An 18365-nucleotide genomic window follows, 5' to 3' on the forward strand; every position below is an offset into this window, starting at 1 on the left:
TCCTAAGTTGCACCATACTGTTTTAATGGAATAATCAATTTGTATAATACAATTAGGTTAACAGAATCTCCTATTTTACTAACACATTTAAATGCTTTCCTTCTTTGGCCACATATATTTCAATTCATTTGGGAGTCCATACCTCTACATGCTAATTAGAAATAAGAAAGAAAATACATCTCTAAATTGACAGGAATTTGTATGTTTTTTAAAAAAAACAAAAGAAAATAGGAAAAAAGAAAGCAATAGTGACAGGGAGCGAAGAATGGATACACAGCGTGTTGAAGGCTGTGATAAAACACGCTTCGGTTTTCCTTCCCTTTCTGGATTAGCCATTTCTGCCTCCCTTGCAGGTTTTTCTCCATCTCAGCTGTTAGGCCCAGATCCCTCAAGACTCAGCTGTGGTTCTACTTCCACTTACTCTCTTTCCCTCAGTGGTCCCATCCTCTCCCAGTGGCTTTAATTATCATACATGCACATTTACATCCCTGGAAGGCTCTCTTCTGAGTTCCAGATCAGTTGCCCCAGTTGCTTCCTAAACAGGCCAACTTTGATGCTACTTTAAAGGTAAACTGGAACCTTCTCGAGTGCACCTTACCATGATAAATGGCGGGTTTGAATGGTCCTACCACAGGTATACTCAATACCTATCTGGTAAATGAATAATCAATCAATCAGTCAATGAAACCTATTATGAAACCAAAGTGCCCAAGGGTCATCCTTGATAAGGCTTCTTTCTCGCCCTCCATGATGAGACAGTATCCAAGTCTGTCCATTTCACCTCCTAAATATTCCCCCATCTATCCCATTTCCAAACTTCTCCCAGCCACTACTCTCTAAGGCAGTGGTCCCCAACCCCCGGGCCATGGACCGGTACCAGTCCGTGGGCCATTTGGTACCAGTCCGTAGAGAAAGAATAAATAACTTACATTATTTGTTTTATTTATATTTAAGTCTGAACGATGTTTTATTTTTAAAAAATTACCAGATTCCCTCTGTTACATCCATCTAATAAGACTCACTCTTGACGCTTGTCTCAGTCACGAGATACATTTATCCGTCCCACCCTAAAGGCCAGTCTGTGAAAATATTTCTGACATTAAACTGGTCTGTGGCCCAAAAAAGTTTGGGGACCACTGCTCTAAGGCACCAGTCTTTGCCTGGATTAGTGTACTAGCCTCTTAACTATCAATTGGGAACATGTAGATATAGTACACAGTTGGTCATGAAAAGGGAAGACAATCTTTACTAAATGTTAGCTCTATGCCGGGCTCTGATCTAAACAACTCGCGAATACTATCTCATTTAATCTCCACACTGGCTCACTTTCTAGAAGCATACACATCAGGGAGCCGCCCCTGGTCACAACCTCTGCTTTGTTTGGTTCCAAAAAGCTAGGAATAATGATGAACATGAAGAAAATGAAGATGATGGTGATAATCACCATTTATTGAGAACTTTTTCAGACACTGTTCAAAGCACTTTGTATTATTTCATTTAAGCCTACCACCCTCCTCAAGGCAGGAGTAATCATTTTCCCATTTTGCAGATGAGAAAACTGAGCTTCACAAGACTTCAGTTACTTGCTCATGGTAAAAACAAAACAAACAGCCTGATTAGGTGGTGCTGCAGTTGATACAGCATCGGACTGGGACTCAGAGGACCCAGGTTCTGAACCCCAAAGTCGCTGGCTTGAGCATAGGGTCACTGGCTTGAGCATTGTCTCACAGATATGATCTCATGGTCACTAGCTTGAGACCAGAGGTCACTGGCTTGAAGCCCAAGGTCACTGGCTTGCACAAGGGGTCACTGACTCAGCTGGAGCACCTCTGGTCAAGGCACATATGAGAAAGCAATCAATGAACAACTAAGGTGTCACAATGAAGAATTGATGCATCTCATCTCTCTCCCTTCCTGTCTGTCCCTATCTGTCTCTCTTTCTGTCTCTCTCACTAAAAACAAAAACAAGCAAACAAAGAAGTGGTAGAGCTGTGATTCAGAATACGAAACTGATTCTGTTCAAGAATTTACTAAACACCTGTTTAACTTATAGCAAGTTATTAGAACTGGTGAGGATATACAGGTAGAAGAGACAAGCCAATCCCTGCCTTCAAGGGTCTTGTATTGAACTTGAAGAGCCTCCCTGTGGGTCAGAGCTGTTCTGTCACTCCACCTCTACCCAGTGGAGAGGTCGTGGGGAGAAGCATCCTTCAGCTAACTCTAATCCCACCTCCAAAGGGTGCATTTCAGTAGAGTCAAGGGTGCCAATCTTCTTGACCCCCACAGCAACCCAGTGTTCCTCGGATAAGGTACCAGGAGATGCTTTAGAACTTACACTAATATGGTAACAAAACAATATTTTTTGTTACAAAGTCTTAAAAGAAAAAGGCACTATGAATAGCATTAATACAAGTATTTTTTTTAAGGTCTAATCCAGTACTCACAATTTTATAACTCCATCTGGACACCTGGAACAGAGCTGCTGGCTGCTCTTGTCTTGTTTATGTTGACTCTGACCCAGCTGAACGAATCTACAAATTACAATTGGTAAAAAGTAAGTCAAAGAAGAAATGACTTGCAACAAATTCAGTAGAACACACAAAAGAGAATGAGCTTTCAAATGATGACAGTATGCTAATTTCAGAAAGGCACACAGGAGTACCCTATTCAGTGTTTTTCAACTGCTGGTCTACAAACCAGTCTGCCAGAAACTTCATGCCTGTCTTTGAGAGTTAACCACCTTGATGTTGTATGAAGATTATAAACCCAATGATCTTAGTAGAATTCGTTTATGTTCAGGGTGATTTCTGCTGTAGCAATCCCTGAAATGGATTCTCCTATTTTCACCTGTTTCCAAGTGTAGAAAGGTTGAAAATAGTTGTCCTATGTAACACAAGATTACTTACAAATGGTTGCCTGATTTTAGAGTGGGTTTGTGAGAAGGAGGGATTCTGCTTACAATGTAAGCCAAACTATAGATATAAGAATGACAAAATGTAGACTTCGTTGTGTTTCTATTTACTTAAATGTGATAAAAACAAAAACAAAAAACTGAGCCCTGGTTGGCTGGAGCATTGTCCTGAAGTGCAGAGGTTGCCAGTTCAAGCCCTGGTCGGGGCACATGCAGGAACAGATCCAGTTCCTGTCCCTCTCTCTTCCTCTCTCACTAGAATCAATAAATAAAAATAATAAATAAATACAAAAAACTGAACCAAAATGTACCTGAAGACAAACAGATGATCTTTCAGGGCCTCACATATATATCTAGGAGTGACTACAGCAGGAAACACGGGGAATCCCAGGGGAGTTGTTATGGTGAGACCAATGACAAGGACAGGGCAGGACCAGGCTAGGGATCCACCTCCTGGAGCACGGACGCTGCTGAGAACCCAAGACGTGGACTCAGTCTCCTTAGGACCAAAACAACTGCCAAGTATATTCCAGTCACTCCAAAGAGTACTTTCAATGGAGATGAGGGAACTGAGGAAACCACCTACTAAGCACTACTGTATACCACCCGGTCAGAGAAGACTGGCACAACACAGAGCTCGTCTTAGAGCTAAGAGCCAGAGACAATCCCCCCTGGCCATCCAGCAGGGGAAAGAAGATGGCTCTGACCAGCTACTTCTCAAGAGCAGGCTGTGGACTGTCTGAGCTGTGGCATGCAGTTTTGTTCCACTGTGCCCCCTGGGGAGACTACAACGAAGGACTAAAGGGTTGATTCCATTCTCACTTTTCTACTATTTAAAAATATTTTTTCTTTTGATGACTATAGACACTTTTATAATTTATTTTTTAATTAGCTTTTCTAAAGGTCAAGCAAAGTGCTGCAGAAACTACCAATTATTAAATCATTATGGTACGCCTGACCAGGCGGTGGTGCAGTGGATAGAGCGTCGAATTGGGATGTGGAGGACCCAGGTTCGAGACCCTGAGGTTGCCAGCTTGAGCACGGGCTCATCTGGCTTGAGCAAAAAGCTCACCAGCTTGGACCCAAGGTCGCTGGCTCGAGCAAGGGGTTACTCGGTCTGCTGAAGGCCCGCGGTCAAGGCACATATGAGAAAGCAATCAATGAACAACTAAGGTATCAAAACGAAAAACTGATGATTGATGCTTCTCATCTCTCTCCGTTCCTGTCTGTCTGTCCCTATCTATCCCTCTCTCTGACTCTCTTTCTGTCCCTGTAAAAAAAAAAAAAATTATTATGGTGCTACCAAAGAACTTTTAAATAGCTTACTTTTATCTAACTTTCTATCTTCACCAAGTGAACATTTTGATGCATTTTTTGGAAAAGAGTAACACATAACATCTAATATTTGTACAGAATTTTAAACTTACTAAATCATGTGCACAATCATGGTCAGAATTAAAAACAAAAAAATATTTGGCAGGGGTCTTAGGCTTAATTTAAGGAAGGAAGTTAACTTCTGGGTCTGGTCAAGAGAGCAAACCAAAGATAACAGAAAAGATAAGGGTATAGTTAGAACATAACTATAAAACCAAGAAATCTTCAGAAGTCTGAAATGATTGAGGGTCAATACAGGAAAAACAGGCAGGGGACAGGGGAGCCAAATACAGGCTGCAGAAGCCAGTTCTAGCTGCATCACCTCTCTCCCCACGATGTGGCGCGGTAGCCCAGGGGCAGCTGTGACAGGCAAGCCAGGGAGGGCACCATCTTTACATGCACAAACTTTGGTGAGTCTAGCCGACTGGGTGCAGAACAGCAAGGGGAGAGCTCCTCATGATATAGGGCAGAACTCCATGGGCTCTTGCCCTGCCCTTGAAGCTCTCCTCTCTGGATCAGAGGAGCACAAAGAGCCCCAGGACCCAGCTGGGGCAAGAAGGGGTTCCAGTCAGTCCCTGAACATTCTTGGCCACTCCCTGGCCAGACTATGATGGAGGGAGTCTTCCTCTGTCCATAGCTATGCCCATGACAGATGGAGGGGAGATGCCTCTACGGCCCAATAAGGGTGGTTTGCTCTCAGGAAGGGGCAACATGCAGAGAGAGGAAGAGATGCCCAGGACCCATCTCTCCTCTTCCCCCCAGGTCTGCATCACGAGCAGATGGGATAGTCTAAGATCACAGATACCCAAGAAGCACAGGATAGATCTCCTGGTTAAGTCACTGAATGGCTTGTTCTGTGCTCTCAGCCTATAAAGAAGGATAATATCTTTTCAGTCAATTATAGAATTGTCTAAAGCAGTGTTTCTCAACCGCCAGTCTGCAGACTGGTGCTGGTCCGCCAGAAGTAATAGAGTCAACTTTATAATCTTCATACAACATCAGAGTAGTTAACTCTTTTGCGGACTGGCACAAAATTTCTGGCAGACCAGCACTGGTCTGCAGACTGGCACTTGAAAAACACTGGTCTAAAGGACAAATAAAACACTCTGAAATCTTATAGCCCTCAAAGGAGGAGGTGTTGATTTTCAGAATATCTAACACTGAGTCTCATTCCAGGACAGGTTCCTTCCTCCCTGCAGGGTTCCCTTCCCTACAGACCCGCCCTGTTCCCTTCCGTTTTAGTCTGCGTCTGGGCTGTTGTGGCAGAACAAGGCTGTATCTCACTCCTCAAGAAGGGAAAACCAGAAGTGGGTCTCAGGGGCAATCAGAGCTAAAAAAGCTCCAGGTGAAAGTCATGCCTGAAGCAAAAGACATTGTGCTTAATTAAAATGAGCCAACATTTTAGGTCTTGACATGTATACTCACGCTCTCAACAATAAGCAAAGTCCTATTATTCAGTCACTAACCCCAGATAATTCATTCTTTCAGTCCATGCTCCTTACAAAGGCCTGCTTTAATAAAGCATTTAGCTACACTGTTGTTACAAGGTGATGAATAAGTGACTGCCTGTCCTTGCGTCGAGGAGTGAGGAAGGAGAGTGTGGCTGAGATCTGGATAACTAAACTGGCTCCTGGTGAGACACTGATGCAGTCACACCAGTGTTTTTGCAATCAAGAAATGCTGTGCTTTTTTATATTTACATATTATATGGCAGATCATACTAGTTTGAAGTAACAGTGATAATATCCAGTACGATGGATTCTATAAATGAAATATCCTCCATAAAAAACAAACAAAAGATCAGTGCTCATTTATATTCTAGAGCAGTGGTCCCTAAACTTTTTTGGGCCACGGACTAGTTTAATGTCAGAAAATATTTTCACAGACCGGCCTTTAGGGTGGGACAGATAAATGTATCACGTGACCGAGACAAGCATCAAGAGTGAGTCTTAGATGGATGTAACAGAGGGAATCTGATCATTTTTAAAAAATAAAACATCGTTCAGACTTAAATATAAATAAAACAAAAATAATGTAAGTTATTTATTCTTTTTCTGCGGACTGATACCAAATGGCCCATGGACTGGTACCGGTTCGCGGCCCGGGGGTTGGGGACCACTGTTCTAGAGTTTATATATGCCAAACTTACATGAATGAAGAGCCTCTTTATAGAATTATCATAGCTACATATTTAATAAAAGCCACTGCACTTATGTTTTGATTGGAAATTCCTTTAGTGCAGGTTTTTTGGAAGCCAGCAATATTTGCCACCGTAAATCACATCCATAGAAACGTTATACTTTCACGGAACTTTGCTTTAAGGGGCATTGCGCACGCAGAGTTCATTTCTAGTTTGACAGCATTGTACTTAATTCTCTATTATCCTTGACTTTTTAAGGGCTGTACTATAATGAGAATATGTTCTGTCTTACTGTTAAAATCTAATTACCTATGCTTTAGAATTTTCTAAGACAGTCTTTGGGATCTTGTAAATGTGAATTTTGACTTATTAACTGCTAATAAAATTATACTGAAACAATGAAAAAATAATCAAGTCTTCTCACTGCATGTATTAGGCTGAGGGGGTTTTACAGTGGTCTCATCAGTTCCTTGAGGATTTCTAGGTGAGGGATTCTTTTGAGAATCTGACCAACTATGTCTCAGAAAAACACACATACACACAAAATTATGTATGTGATTTCAAGGAATGCCTCTTGGTGGATCCTTCTCATTTCAGCTGGATCTGCCTAATAAAGGCCTATACTATTCTGAATTGGCACCCATTCTGAATTATCATCACTTCCTTTTTCCTCTCCAGACTTCATTTCCACCAGCAGCCCAGAGCTAGTGACCACAAGGTCCTCCACTGGAAATACCCCAAGTTTGTTTTGTACCTGATCTTGAGGATTTGTTACTGTAGAACTGTGTGTGTACTTCAGCTTGCAGCTTATGTACGGGCAGTGAAAGTACATGTATGCATCAGAGATTTTTTCCATTGAGAGGCACTGAGTCTTAGGCAACAGACCTTCTAAATAGAAAGTGTGTCTGAAGACCTTCTAAATGCTACTACTGGATTCCAGGTAAATTTCCTTCTGTAATTGACCATTTTAATTTAAGTTATACTAGATAGGTTACTATAATAATACATTTGCATTTTTTTCTCAATCTCTACATGGAAGTAGTTTACCTTGAATAAATGGAGAGGTCTTCCTCTGAGAGACCATCGGAGAGGTTAATTCCATATACCTCTTTCATGGGCTGGACTACATTCTAGGGTTAAAAAAAAAGAACGAGGAAGAATGTTTAGACATCTAGCATATTATTTCCAAAGATGAACAAAATGAACCTGTGAATTTCTGAATCACAATGTTTCTTCAATGTATTCATTAAACTTCTCAGTTAAGTTTTTTTTTAATCTGATATTATTTCCACTAACAATAGTTTATTTTAGGGTAAAAAAACTGTTAAATAATTATTAGTTGCCTTTGAATGATACAGGACTTGCAAACATTCCTACGAAGGGCCAGATAGTAAATGTTTTAGGTTCCTTGGGCATGCTATTTCTACAGTTACTACTCAGCTCTGCTCTGATGGTACAGGAGCAGCCACGGACAACAGATAAACAAGTAGGCATGGCTGGGTGCCAATAAAACTTTATTTACTAAAACAGACAACTGGCTGGATTTGGTCAATGGGTTATAGTTTGCCAATTCCTGGGATAATAAATTTCAGTGCTTGTATTATTACATTTTATTTTTCATATCAACCTCTAATGACTTCTGGTTATTTCTAGAAATCAAATTTCCCCCAAAGCTAAACTTGGTTCTTTTGTTGTTTACTTCCCTTTTACTTTCCCTTAATATATTGGTAATATCACATTGAACAGGGTGAATTTCCCACTGATGCTATGCAAAGTATGTGAGGCCAAACCTTCCATTCCAACAATATCTGAGCAAGGGAATAAATGAACGTGCAGGAGGGTGGGCTGCTCAAAGAGGGGCAGGATTCTCTTAAAAGTTCCATAGTAATAGGGATTTCATTGTTATACTAGGGAGCAAAAACACCAGTTTCAGTTCAAAATGAAACCATTTTTATTTTGTCTGTCTATGCTAAATGTATTTATCGCTGCAGTGCCTCCAATACCACATATTAGAATGGTGTGAATGAAACATGACCTTTTCTCGTTCTCAGCGTTTTAACTTAAAGTAGAATTTTAAGGACCATCCTCCAGAGCAGGGGTAGGGAAACTTTTTGGCTGAGAGAGCCATAAACGCCACATATTTTAAAATGTAATTCCATGAGAGCCATACAATGACCTGTGTACGTTACGTGATTGGCTCCAGCCACCCGCAACCATGAACATGAGTGGTAGGAAATGAATGGATTGTAATACATGAGAATGTTTTACATTTTTAACATTATTTTTTTTATTAAAGATTTGTCTGTGAGCCAGATGCAGCCATCAAAAGAGCCACATCTGGCTCGCGAGCCATCGCTTCCCAACCCCTGCTCCAGAGCTTCATGCTGGACACAAGCTCCTCTCCCCCACACCTCGGTCACTTTGGCACTGTCTCCTGTGTCGGTCATCTTCACTGGAGTGGAGCGCTGAGACACAGAGCCCTCTTCTTCGCGGTCAGTCCCAGAGTCATCCTCAGAGCTGCTGGACACAGCCTCCTCGCTGGGGGGTGGCGGGGCGCTGGCTGCTGTCTTCCGCTGTAATACAGCTTCTTCTCTGTTGCTTTTGTTTCTTTGAAAAGGTAAGTATGAAGGTGAAACACCTTTAATCAGAACCCTCAATACTCACTGTGCATCACTCTGTCCCAAAGCCTCAGTCCTAGTGAAGCATAAGAAAATGTGAGAAACTAGCTTCTGAGTTCAACTTATGCTAAAGGGGAAACCTGAATATTTTACCATGTACAAGTACTGATCTTTTATGAATTTAAACCCTGCTATAAATTCTGGAAACAAACCAGTATGAGTGTGTAAGGCAGTGCAGAAAAGTCCTCTGACCACTTGTTTACTGTGCCTTCCATTGGCAACTGAAATCAGTATTTTCAAAATTTATGGCATAATAATAGATTATATGTTTTGAGTTATTAGTAAAATTATATATAACTTGTAAAAGCTTCAAGAAAAGGTCAAAAGCCAAATCCATGCGTATTTCCTTCCCTCTTATTATTTTTATCAATCACAGTATCAGCTACTGATTTGTACCAGAGTAATGAGCAACTAATGAACATGAACTAAATTTTAAAACTCATTATTAGTAAATAATTATATTTGCTGAACATTCCTACTAATAGTAGGAAATAGATGGGGGGGAGAAAAAAATGACACCTACGAAAGTATTTACTTTTATTTTAGTTCCAAATTTGAGAGTGGTAAGAATATTTTCTTAATTCAGAAAATAATTTATAATAATATTTTTGGCTTCTGTGAAAAATGTTTAATATTTCATTCTTTGAAAAATATTATCTATAAAAGATTTAAAATACCATAATATTCTGAAATATTCTAAGAAAATGCTATATTATATGACCATTAGTTAGATGTTATGAAAAATAAATTAGTTTTGACTTTCTACAACTAAAAATTAAAGCTGATAACATTTCTCTGCCATTCACTAATATAGCTGGTCATTCATGTATTTGTCCCAGGAAGTCCTTGAATTCTAAACTCCTGAAAACATCTTTTCTCTTAAATTCTTTAACATCTGGTCCAGGGCTCACTATGTAGCTATTTAAAGCCACAGAAATGGTATGTCTGGAAAATAGTAATATATATCCCACTGTATAAATCACATGTAGCTAAAATCTAATTAGGACCCCATACACACTCCTAAATATAATTAGCACTCAGTATCTCCAGTCTGGCGAGGGTTTCTGGTCAGAATATAGAAGAAACCTTATCACTGGAATATTCAGGTCAGTGGAAGTAACAGAGATTCTATTGCTAAAACACACACATTTCACTCCAGTCTCTAAGTATGAACATGTAAACATGGTTTGCCTTCTTCCCTGGATGACTAGACATAACAAACTAATAGTCTTTCCCAAAACAATGTTATAGCAATACACAGAAAATCTATTAATCTCTCAGAGCATATTTGCTTTAATGTTTCCTCAGGATGAAAAAAATAAATACTACGGATATAAATTTTTACCTAAGCATTTTATGTTGAGGGAAATAGAGGATGCTGAGTTATTTACAGGACATAGAATATAATATCTGCTACCTGTCTTTATGCCATCTGTGATGTTCCTAATTTAAAATAATAAAGTGCACCATGTTGTTGAAATTCCCATAAATTCACTTTCCATGTTGAACACTTTAGTGATCCCAGTGCTATAAATAAATGACCTCCATAGATGCAATAAATAGGCTGTGCCCCAAACTATGTGACGAAGTTATTAGTTTTTGGTGAAAATGATATTCCAAGTGCTCTATTATTTTACATGAATCTTTAAAATTTCATTCTATATGCAAATCTTACCCCAGTACTGATTTTCCAGTTTCATCTGGTTTGCGCACAGTAAATGGACTTGGATCAATGCCAATGTTCTTAGGCATAAAGTCACTAAAGAAAGGGGAAAAAATTCCATATGAATCACTGTCCATCCAGATAATATTGGCTTCCACTCAATTCACATTTTTACACTATTCCTTCTTAGCCCTTGGTGCTACATACACAGGCGTGGGCAAAAGTAGGTCTACAGTTGTGAGTACATGAAACCTAGGGTCTATGCTTATTGTATTATTCGTCTGTTTTACAACCATATTTGCATTCTGACCTCAATGTTCAGGGGAGCGTAGGTTATCAGGACCATAAAATCCCATGAATTAATGACACTTGGTAATGTCAATGTTATCAGTCTTCTCTGTGAATTTTCTTTATGATTATGAGGCCCAATGATTATGAATTTAAGAGTTTGTTTACTGGAACAGAGTTGATATCTGAATTACTGCTAAAATGTTTACCCTCTGGTTATATATCATGATTAGCTTTTAGATAAAATTAAACTCAAAAATACCACTGATAAAACACTAAGCCACTCAGCTTTACGGACAGTGTTTTTATTACACTATACCACCTAAGGAAGCTGACATAATGATGAAAAACACAGTGGTATGAATTAAAGTATCAACATCTACCTCATTAGGCTAAGGTTAATTCATTAAAACACTGTTGGAACACTTTAAATAGAAACTTAATTTACCACCTACTAAGAAGCTAAAGTCACTTTCTCACTAGCAAAGCCTACCTAAATATTCCTGCAGAAGCCAGACCCAATTCCTCAGTAGAAGCCAAAAAGATAGCAGTTATTTGCAAGGATACCGCTCCAAGTGTGATTCAATACTACATTTTTTTTTTGAAGGAAAAGAAAGTAGTAATATTGAATCTGATTCAAAATACCTCTTAAACCAGGGGTCGGGAACCTATGGCTTGCAAGCCAGATGTGGCTCTTTTGATGGCTGCATCTGGCTCACAGACAAATCTTTAAAAAAATAAATAACATTAAAAATATAAAACATTCTCATGTATTACAATCCATTCATTTCCTACCACTCATGTTCATGGTTGCGGGTGGCTGGAGTCAATCACAGCTGTCCTCTGGGACAACATCAAATTTTTATTGGATAATGTGTAACGTACACGGCTTCATTGTATGGCTCTCACGAAATTACATTTTAAAATATGTGGCGGTCATGGCTCTCTCAGCCAAAAAGGTTTCCGACCCCTGTCTTAAACAGTTTGAAAATGTTGCTTTTAAAATGTCAAGTGATTTAATTTTTCTTTCTTTTGGACATATATAGTTGATCTTCATTATTTGTTGACTCTATATTTGAGAATTTGCTTACTAAAATTTATTGATAACCCCAAAATCAACACTCATAGCTTTCATGGCTACTCCCAGACATAAACACGTGCAGAACAGTGAAAAATTAGAGCAACCCGATGCTGTTTTTCCCAGCTGAGGCAGAACAAGGTGACACTCTTCTTGTTTTAGCTCTCATACTATAAACAGGTATTCTTTTCATGGTCTACTCAGTGCCATGTTTCTCACATTTGTGCCTTTCTTTCTTTCTTTCTTTCTTTTTTTTTTTTTTGGTGATCTCACTGGCTGAAATGGACCCCAAGCATAGTGCTGACGCTGTCTTGTGTTTCTAAGCATAAGAAAGTTGTGTTATAGAGAAAATAAATGTTAGAGAAGCTTCATTCAGGCATGAGTTATAACGCTGTTGCCTGTGTGCTCGACATTCAATGAATTGACAATATTTATTAAATAATGTATTTTCTCAATTATGGGAAGGAAAGGTGGGTGAGGAGGTAGAAGAGGTAAAGTGGGAATAAATGGGAATGGAAGGAGACGACTTGGGGTGGTGAACACGGTGCAGTGTACAGATGATGTATACTGGAATGGTACACCTGAAACTTACGTAGTTTCATTAATCAATGTCCCCCCAATAAATTCTATTTTTAAAAAGGTATCTTTAAACAGAAACATACAAAACAAGATTATGTATTAAATGATTGACAAAATGTTGTGACCAAAGGCTTATAGGGTTACCCTATACTTCTTCTAGGAGCAAAGGCTCAATGTTCTCTAGTTCAGTGTCTGTAGGAACTTGACAGAACATAACTCCTGCAAATAAAAACAACTGTAAATCTGTACATGCATATCCACATAATGTCATTCATACTTTGCTGAACTGAAAACTTCTAGAAATGATAATGATCTTACAATTAAAACTGCTAATCTTTAACAAGTTTAATTGAAAATCAAGCACAGAAAAATTTCAAATTTTCCATCCAGAACTAAAGCCAAATGTAGAGTAATATCTAGGAAACAAAACTATAAAATATATTTCTATAGGTACTATGTTAAGCTTAGGCATACATATATCACATTTGAAAGGAATTTAAAATGTAAACTTAGTATTAAATATAATAATCCAAAAGTGATTTACTTTGCCTAATTTTCTTATAGTCTCATCATTTTTCTAAAGGGCCTTACCAAAGTTTAAAAGAGACATAGAAAAATGAAGTATGTTCAAAGGTGACAGACCAGGATGGAAAGTCTGAACACAATGTCAAATGAGTTATAAAAGAACGAATGAAGAATATTTACCCTGAAAAAAATTAATTATGTTTCCTCAACTATTTGGAGAGCTGTCATACAGAAAAAGAACTAGACTTGTACTGTGCCTAATAAAAACTGTAATATAATTATAGCCACCATATATGAGTCAATCACTGTGTCAGATACTGTATTAGGTACTTGGTATATGTGTGAATATGTGTGCGGTGTTACATACAACCCTGTTATATGAAATGAAGAAATGAGACTTAGATAAGTTGGATAATTTCTTAAAGTAACACAAGTAGGCAGTGGCTGGCCTAAGAATCATATCCCAGCCCTCCTGGTACCAAAGACAATGCTTTTTCTACTAATTATGTTAGCTCTCAACTTCGATGTTCAACTTTAAAAGATGAGTTTATTCCAAGTGATAACGAGGACCAATGGGAGGAAGATTTCAACTTATCAAAGGAAAGAAATTAAATCCAGTTTTCAACAATAGAAGGGACTGTCCGCTAAAGCAGCAGGCTCCCAATAAGAGGAGGTATGCAGAGGCTGAGCACCTACCTGCTAGCAGGCTTACAGAGTAGATTTCTGGTAAAGTAAGACACATTTATATAAACTAGGAAAACTATATTTCCCAAATCCTTACAATATCAGAGTACTCACAACATACCGTGCTGAACTCGTCATAGCCAAGCAAAAGGTGTCATCAAAACTGCTCAGTTCGTATGGTCGGAAGAATTCATTGTGAATATCAATCTCTTCATCATGTTTGTGAAATTTCTTCACTATCAACTTCTTTAAGTTTGCAGCACAGATAACTAAGAGAGATACTCCCTGTTATTCTTAAAGTCTTTAGATTGCAGCCAGAAATCGTGTCTGCAGTAAGTGTGTTCTGAGAGGGTGCACTGAACAAAGTTCAGCTTCTGCCTCTGGAACTTACACACTGGGATGAGACAAGATATGGGCAAGAATATGCAATGCTAAGCTGGGTGTGATGAGGCAGGAGGGCCTTTGGGAGTGAGGGTCGGATCAAGTCTTTTTTACTCTTAAATAATTACCCTCTGCCTTCTAGATAAAAATCATGTAGTTATTTCACTAAATTTTCCTTTATATTGTAGTTCAAATCTTGTTAATGGCTGATGTTAGACTGTTGAAGTCCTTTCCTTTGTTCCAGAACAACCAAACCTTTACAGCTATATGAGTTATTTTACCTAGAATTTCAAGGTTACAAATAATTTAAAAATCAATGAATAATGTATTAAGAACTAAAAATCATTTTCAGTCTTCTTACTTCATGGCCTTTACCACACAAAGTTGGGATGGTTAACCATGACTAGATGGAGTCCTCCACTGGAGTGGTCCTCTTGCAGCAGATATTACTTAGTTCTCTTTCACAAATGAGAACAGGGCTTACCCAAAGTCAGGGAAATCAGGAAGAAGCAAGATTAACCTCTATTTAAAACTGGGCAATTATTTAAATTTGGAAACATCATCCAAATATATTGTGTATTTGAGGGTGTTCTTTTAATACAAAATTTTTCCTCCTTACTGACAAATTAATAAAATTTAACTTAAACTTTAGTATAAAAATGTACTTTTATACACACATTTGTACCTTTTTTCACTGGTTAGATATAGGAAAAGTTTTATTTCTCCTTGTGAATGGCCTTTACTTCCTCCCAATCTCCCCAAGTATCTAGAAATATAATCAGTACTAATTTAAAATGACAAACTAATATATCTACTAAATATTTGAGGGATATACCTAATAATTTGAAGACACAATACAAGACATTGGCCAACCTAGATAAAAGAAGGATAACACAATCCCTGCCCTTTGAAAAGCTAAGATGTCACGATATCCTAGATTAGCTATCACTACAGCAACACAGTACTGAGTAACCATTCATCCAACCTCTTTCTTTCCAGTAAAAAAATTATGTGTAAATAATGTAATGTTTCAAGCTCATTTAAGAATAATTCCAAAATATGTTAGTATAAATACTAAAAGGAAACAGTGAACCTACCTTCATCATAAGGCATTGGTAAATATTTTATTACCTCGGGTGTCCACCAGTAAGTATAACTATAAAAAAAAAAAAAAAGGATAAGATGGACCAAATGTAAATGTTAGTTTTTTGTAAGTCACTGGATAAAAGGGGTTATACATCAAAGTTAATTTCTTTTTCTTTTTTAAAACATTTTTGTGAAGCTTTGGCACAGTAAGTCTTCAACATGTTAATTCTTGCCCCAACCCCTTTCTTGTTTCAACTATGTCACAGATCTACAAAAATGTCATAAACACATCTAAGAGTCAAGATGCTCCGATGTCCTTACTTCTAGATAAAAGAGAGTTGTGTGTATGCCGCCAGACTCTGAGCTGCTGTTTCCTCTCCCCAGGGACTGTGCCTGCATTTTTCTTGACCCACATCCCCAAACCAGGACTCTCTTGCATGTATTGATAGTTATCTGAGAGTTAGAAGACTTTTTTTACTCTGCTCTATGTGTATGAGTCTGTGTGTATACATAATTAAAAGAGTTAAGCAAAGTCATTAAGTGAATGGATAGTCCTAAACAAGTTCCCTCAGAAACTAGTATAAACCCTGCTAATTCCTGCCTGTCTTCATTTCTTGATCATAGAGGCCAGTCAGAGGAAGACAGGGAATTTCAATCATCTGCTTTCTGCTAGAACACTCATCCACTATGAGCAGAGAATCAGAAATAATACTGAATGGCCTTCTCTCCAAACGATGGGTTTAATTCTAAATCAAATTCTGATGAAATGGATACTCAAGGGGAAATGCTATATGAAAGTACATGAGCACTAGAAAGAGGAATGATATGAAATGGTATATCAAAAAATTTTTTAAATGTTTTTAAAAGGTTCAGAAAAAAAAGAGCCTATGGCTGAAAATGCTAAAAAGCTAATTTTAAATAAATGAAAGGATTTCTAAAAATAAAATGCTGACATTAAAATCTTGAATAATACCAATTATGAAGAATGGGTGAGCATTTAAATGAAACAGACAACACAGAGAACTCCCCTAGAGATGGCAAGTAGAATACGTAACCAAGGATGATGCAAAAAGAAACATGAAGCCTAATGAACTATAAGGGAAGGTGTTATAGTAACAGGAAAGGTTCCTAAAATTTTGCTTGAGTCTGAAGCTACGCTTTAGAGCAAGCAGTACTTCTCAAAATTCAGTGGGCACACAAATCATCTGGAGATCCTGTCAAAGGCAGATTCTGTTACAGTAGGTAACGCCTGAGGTTCTGTATTTATGACAAGCTCCTGGGTAATGTGAAAGGGTTGCTCCTCAGACTGTGTTTGGATAGCAAGGCTTTAGAGCACGAGACGAACAGAAAAGGGATAAGCCTGCTGCTTGCACACTCACTAGTCTTTCAACATTCATTAAGCACCCGCTGTGTGTCAAGCACTGCTCTCTCTGTTAGAAATGCCATGTTGAAAATACAGAGATTGAAAATAATGACAGAGAAAAGAGAGCTTTTTAATTCTAGTACTGTTTTTATCTTTACTAGCCATGATAAGTTTCATGCTGGAAAGAGAAAAACACAAGAGGGAACTGTACACAGACAGAAGGAAGCAATAGAGCATCTCTAAAAGCATTTCAGTGTCTTGGTACAGTTGAGATGAATAATCTTTTAAGAAATAATAAAAAACGAAGCTAATACTGGAAATGGCAAAATGTAGTCTTGATGCTCAAAAGCCAGAAGGTGACACATTCTATAAACTATACATCAGTGGATGTGATGTTGGTCCTAGCAAGATAATGGGATCAAGTATTCACTAGAGCTGTGTTGTGAGTAACATAAAATATGACCAGTGACTTTTATGAATCCACATATATTCACTCAAACAAGACACACGAGGCCAATCTCATACTCTTCTCTGGCAGGAGAATCAGACTATCATATCAGGAGAATAAAAAAGACAGGAGCTAATTCTTTATTAGGGGTGTGTGCGTGCGTGCGTGTGTGTGTGTGTGTGTTTGTGTGTGTGAGTGAGAGAGAGAGAGAGAGAAAGAGAGAGAGAGAGAGAGAGAGAGAAAGGAGTATAAATTCTATATTGTGATGAGCTAACCTTAGCAGTGGAGGAAAGTAGAAAAGTACCAGCTATTACATAAAGAATTTTCTAAAGAATTTTGCACCCAACAATCTTACTTAGAAAAAAGTAAACAATATTATTTTTTTAAGAGAACTGTATTAGAGCCTGACCAGGCGGTGGTGCAGTGGATAGAGCATCGGACCAGGACACGAAGGACCCAGGTTCGAAACCCAGAGGTCGCCAGCTTCAGCACGGGCTCATCTGGTTTGAGCAAGGCTCACCAGCTTGAGCCCAAGGTCGCTGGCTCAAGCAAGGGGTCACTTGGTCTGCTGAAGGCCTGCGGTCAAGGCACATATGAAAAAGCAATCAATGAACAACTAAGGTGCCACAACGAAGAATTGGTGCTTCTCATCTCTCTCCCTTCCTGTCTGTCCCTAACTGTTCCTCTCTCTGAAAAAAAGAACAACAACAACAAAAAACTGTATTAGTGATTTGAGACCAGGCCATAAGATTTTTAAAAATATTACTAAACTGTGTTTCCCTAAGCAAGACAAAGCAACTTAATAAAAATTTTTTAAAAGTCCAAATACTCTGAGTGGGTCTCAGACACAAAGAAGCCCAGGAGAAATGCCTGCCCTGGGAAGATGAGCTGAGATGGGAGGAGGCTGGAACACCCGAGAGGACTACACGGAGGACGGGGAGTCTTCACTACCTCCACCAACAAGCACATCATTCAGAGGAAGAGCATCTGCACCAGGACAGAAATCTGCTTTGGAACCAGTGATCAGAGGACAAAGATACAAGTTGCTGCCACTTCTTCCTTTGCATACAGTACCTAGTATGTAAGAGTCTTTTCTCTTTCTCATTCCTTAGTACTAAGAGTGTTCAATTCCACTGGCACACACAGGAAGGTTAGGGAGATTATGAA

The 18365-nt window shown here is 38.6% G+C and overlaps 1 protein-coding gene across 4 annotated transcripts in view; it reads right to left on the reverse strand.

Moving 5' to 3' along the window:
* The window catches only part of FIG4 (FIG4 phosphoinositide 5-phosphatase), a 150686-nt gene that overhangs the window by 53710 nt on the left and 78611 nt on the right, over positions 1-18365 (reverse strand). For all 4 annotated transcript variants that reach the window (XM_066373481.1, XM_066373480.1, XM_066373483.1 and 1 more), the window contains 6 exons: positions 15399-15457; positions 14042-14189; positions 10779-10862; positions 8837-9032; positions 7473-7555; positions 2445-2531 (listed from right to left, as the gene is read on the reverse strand). In XM_066373481.1, coding sequence (XP_066229578.1) covers positions 2445-2531; positions 7473-7555; positions 8837-9032; positions 10779-10862; positions 14042-14189; positions 15399-15457 — 657 coding nt within the window. The remainder of the gene's footprint in view (positions 1-2444; positions 2532-7472; positions 7556-8836; positions 9033-10778; positions 10863-14041; positions 14190-15398; positions 15458-18365) is intronic.

The sequence above is a fragment of the Saccopteryx leptura genome, chromosome 3, assembly GCF_036850995.1.
Source record: "Saccopteryx leptura isolate mSacLep1 chromosome 3, mSacLep1_pri_phased_curated, whole genome shotgun sequence".
Classification (NCBI taxonomy): Eukaryota; Metazoa; Chordata; class Mammalia; order Chiroptera; family Emballonuridae; genus Saccopteryx; species Saccopteryx leptura.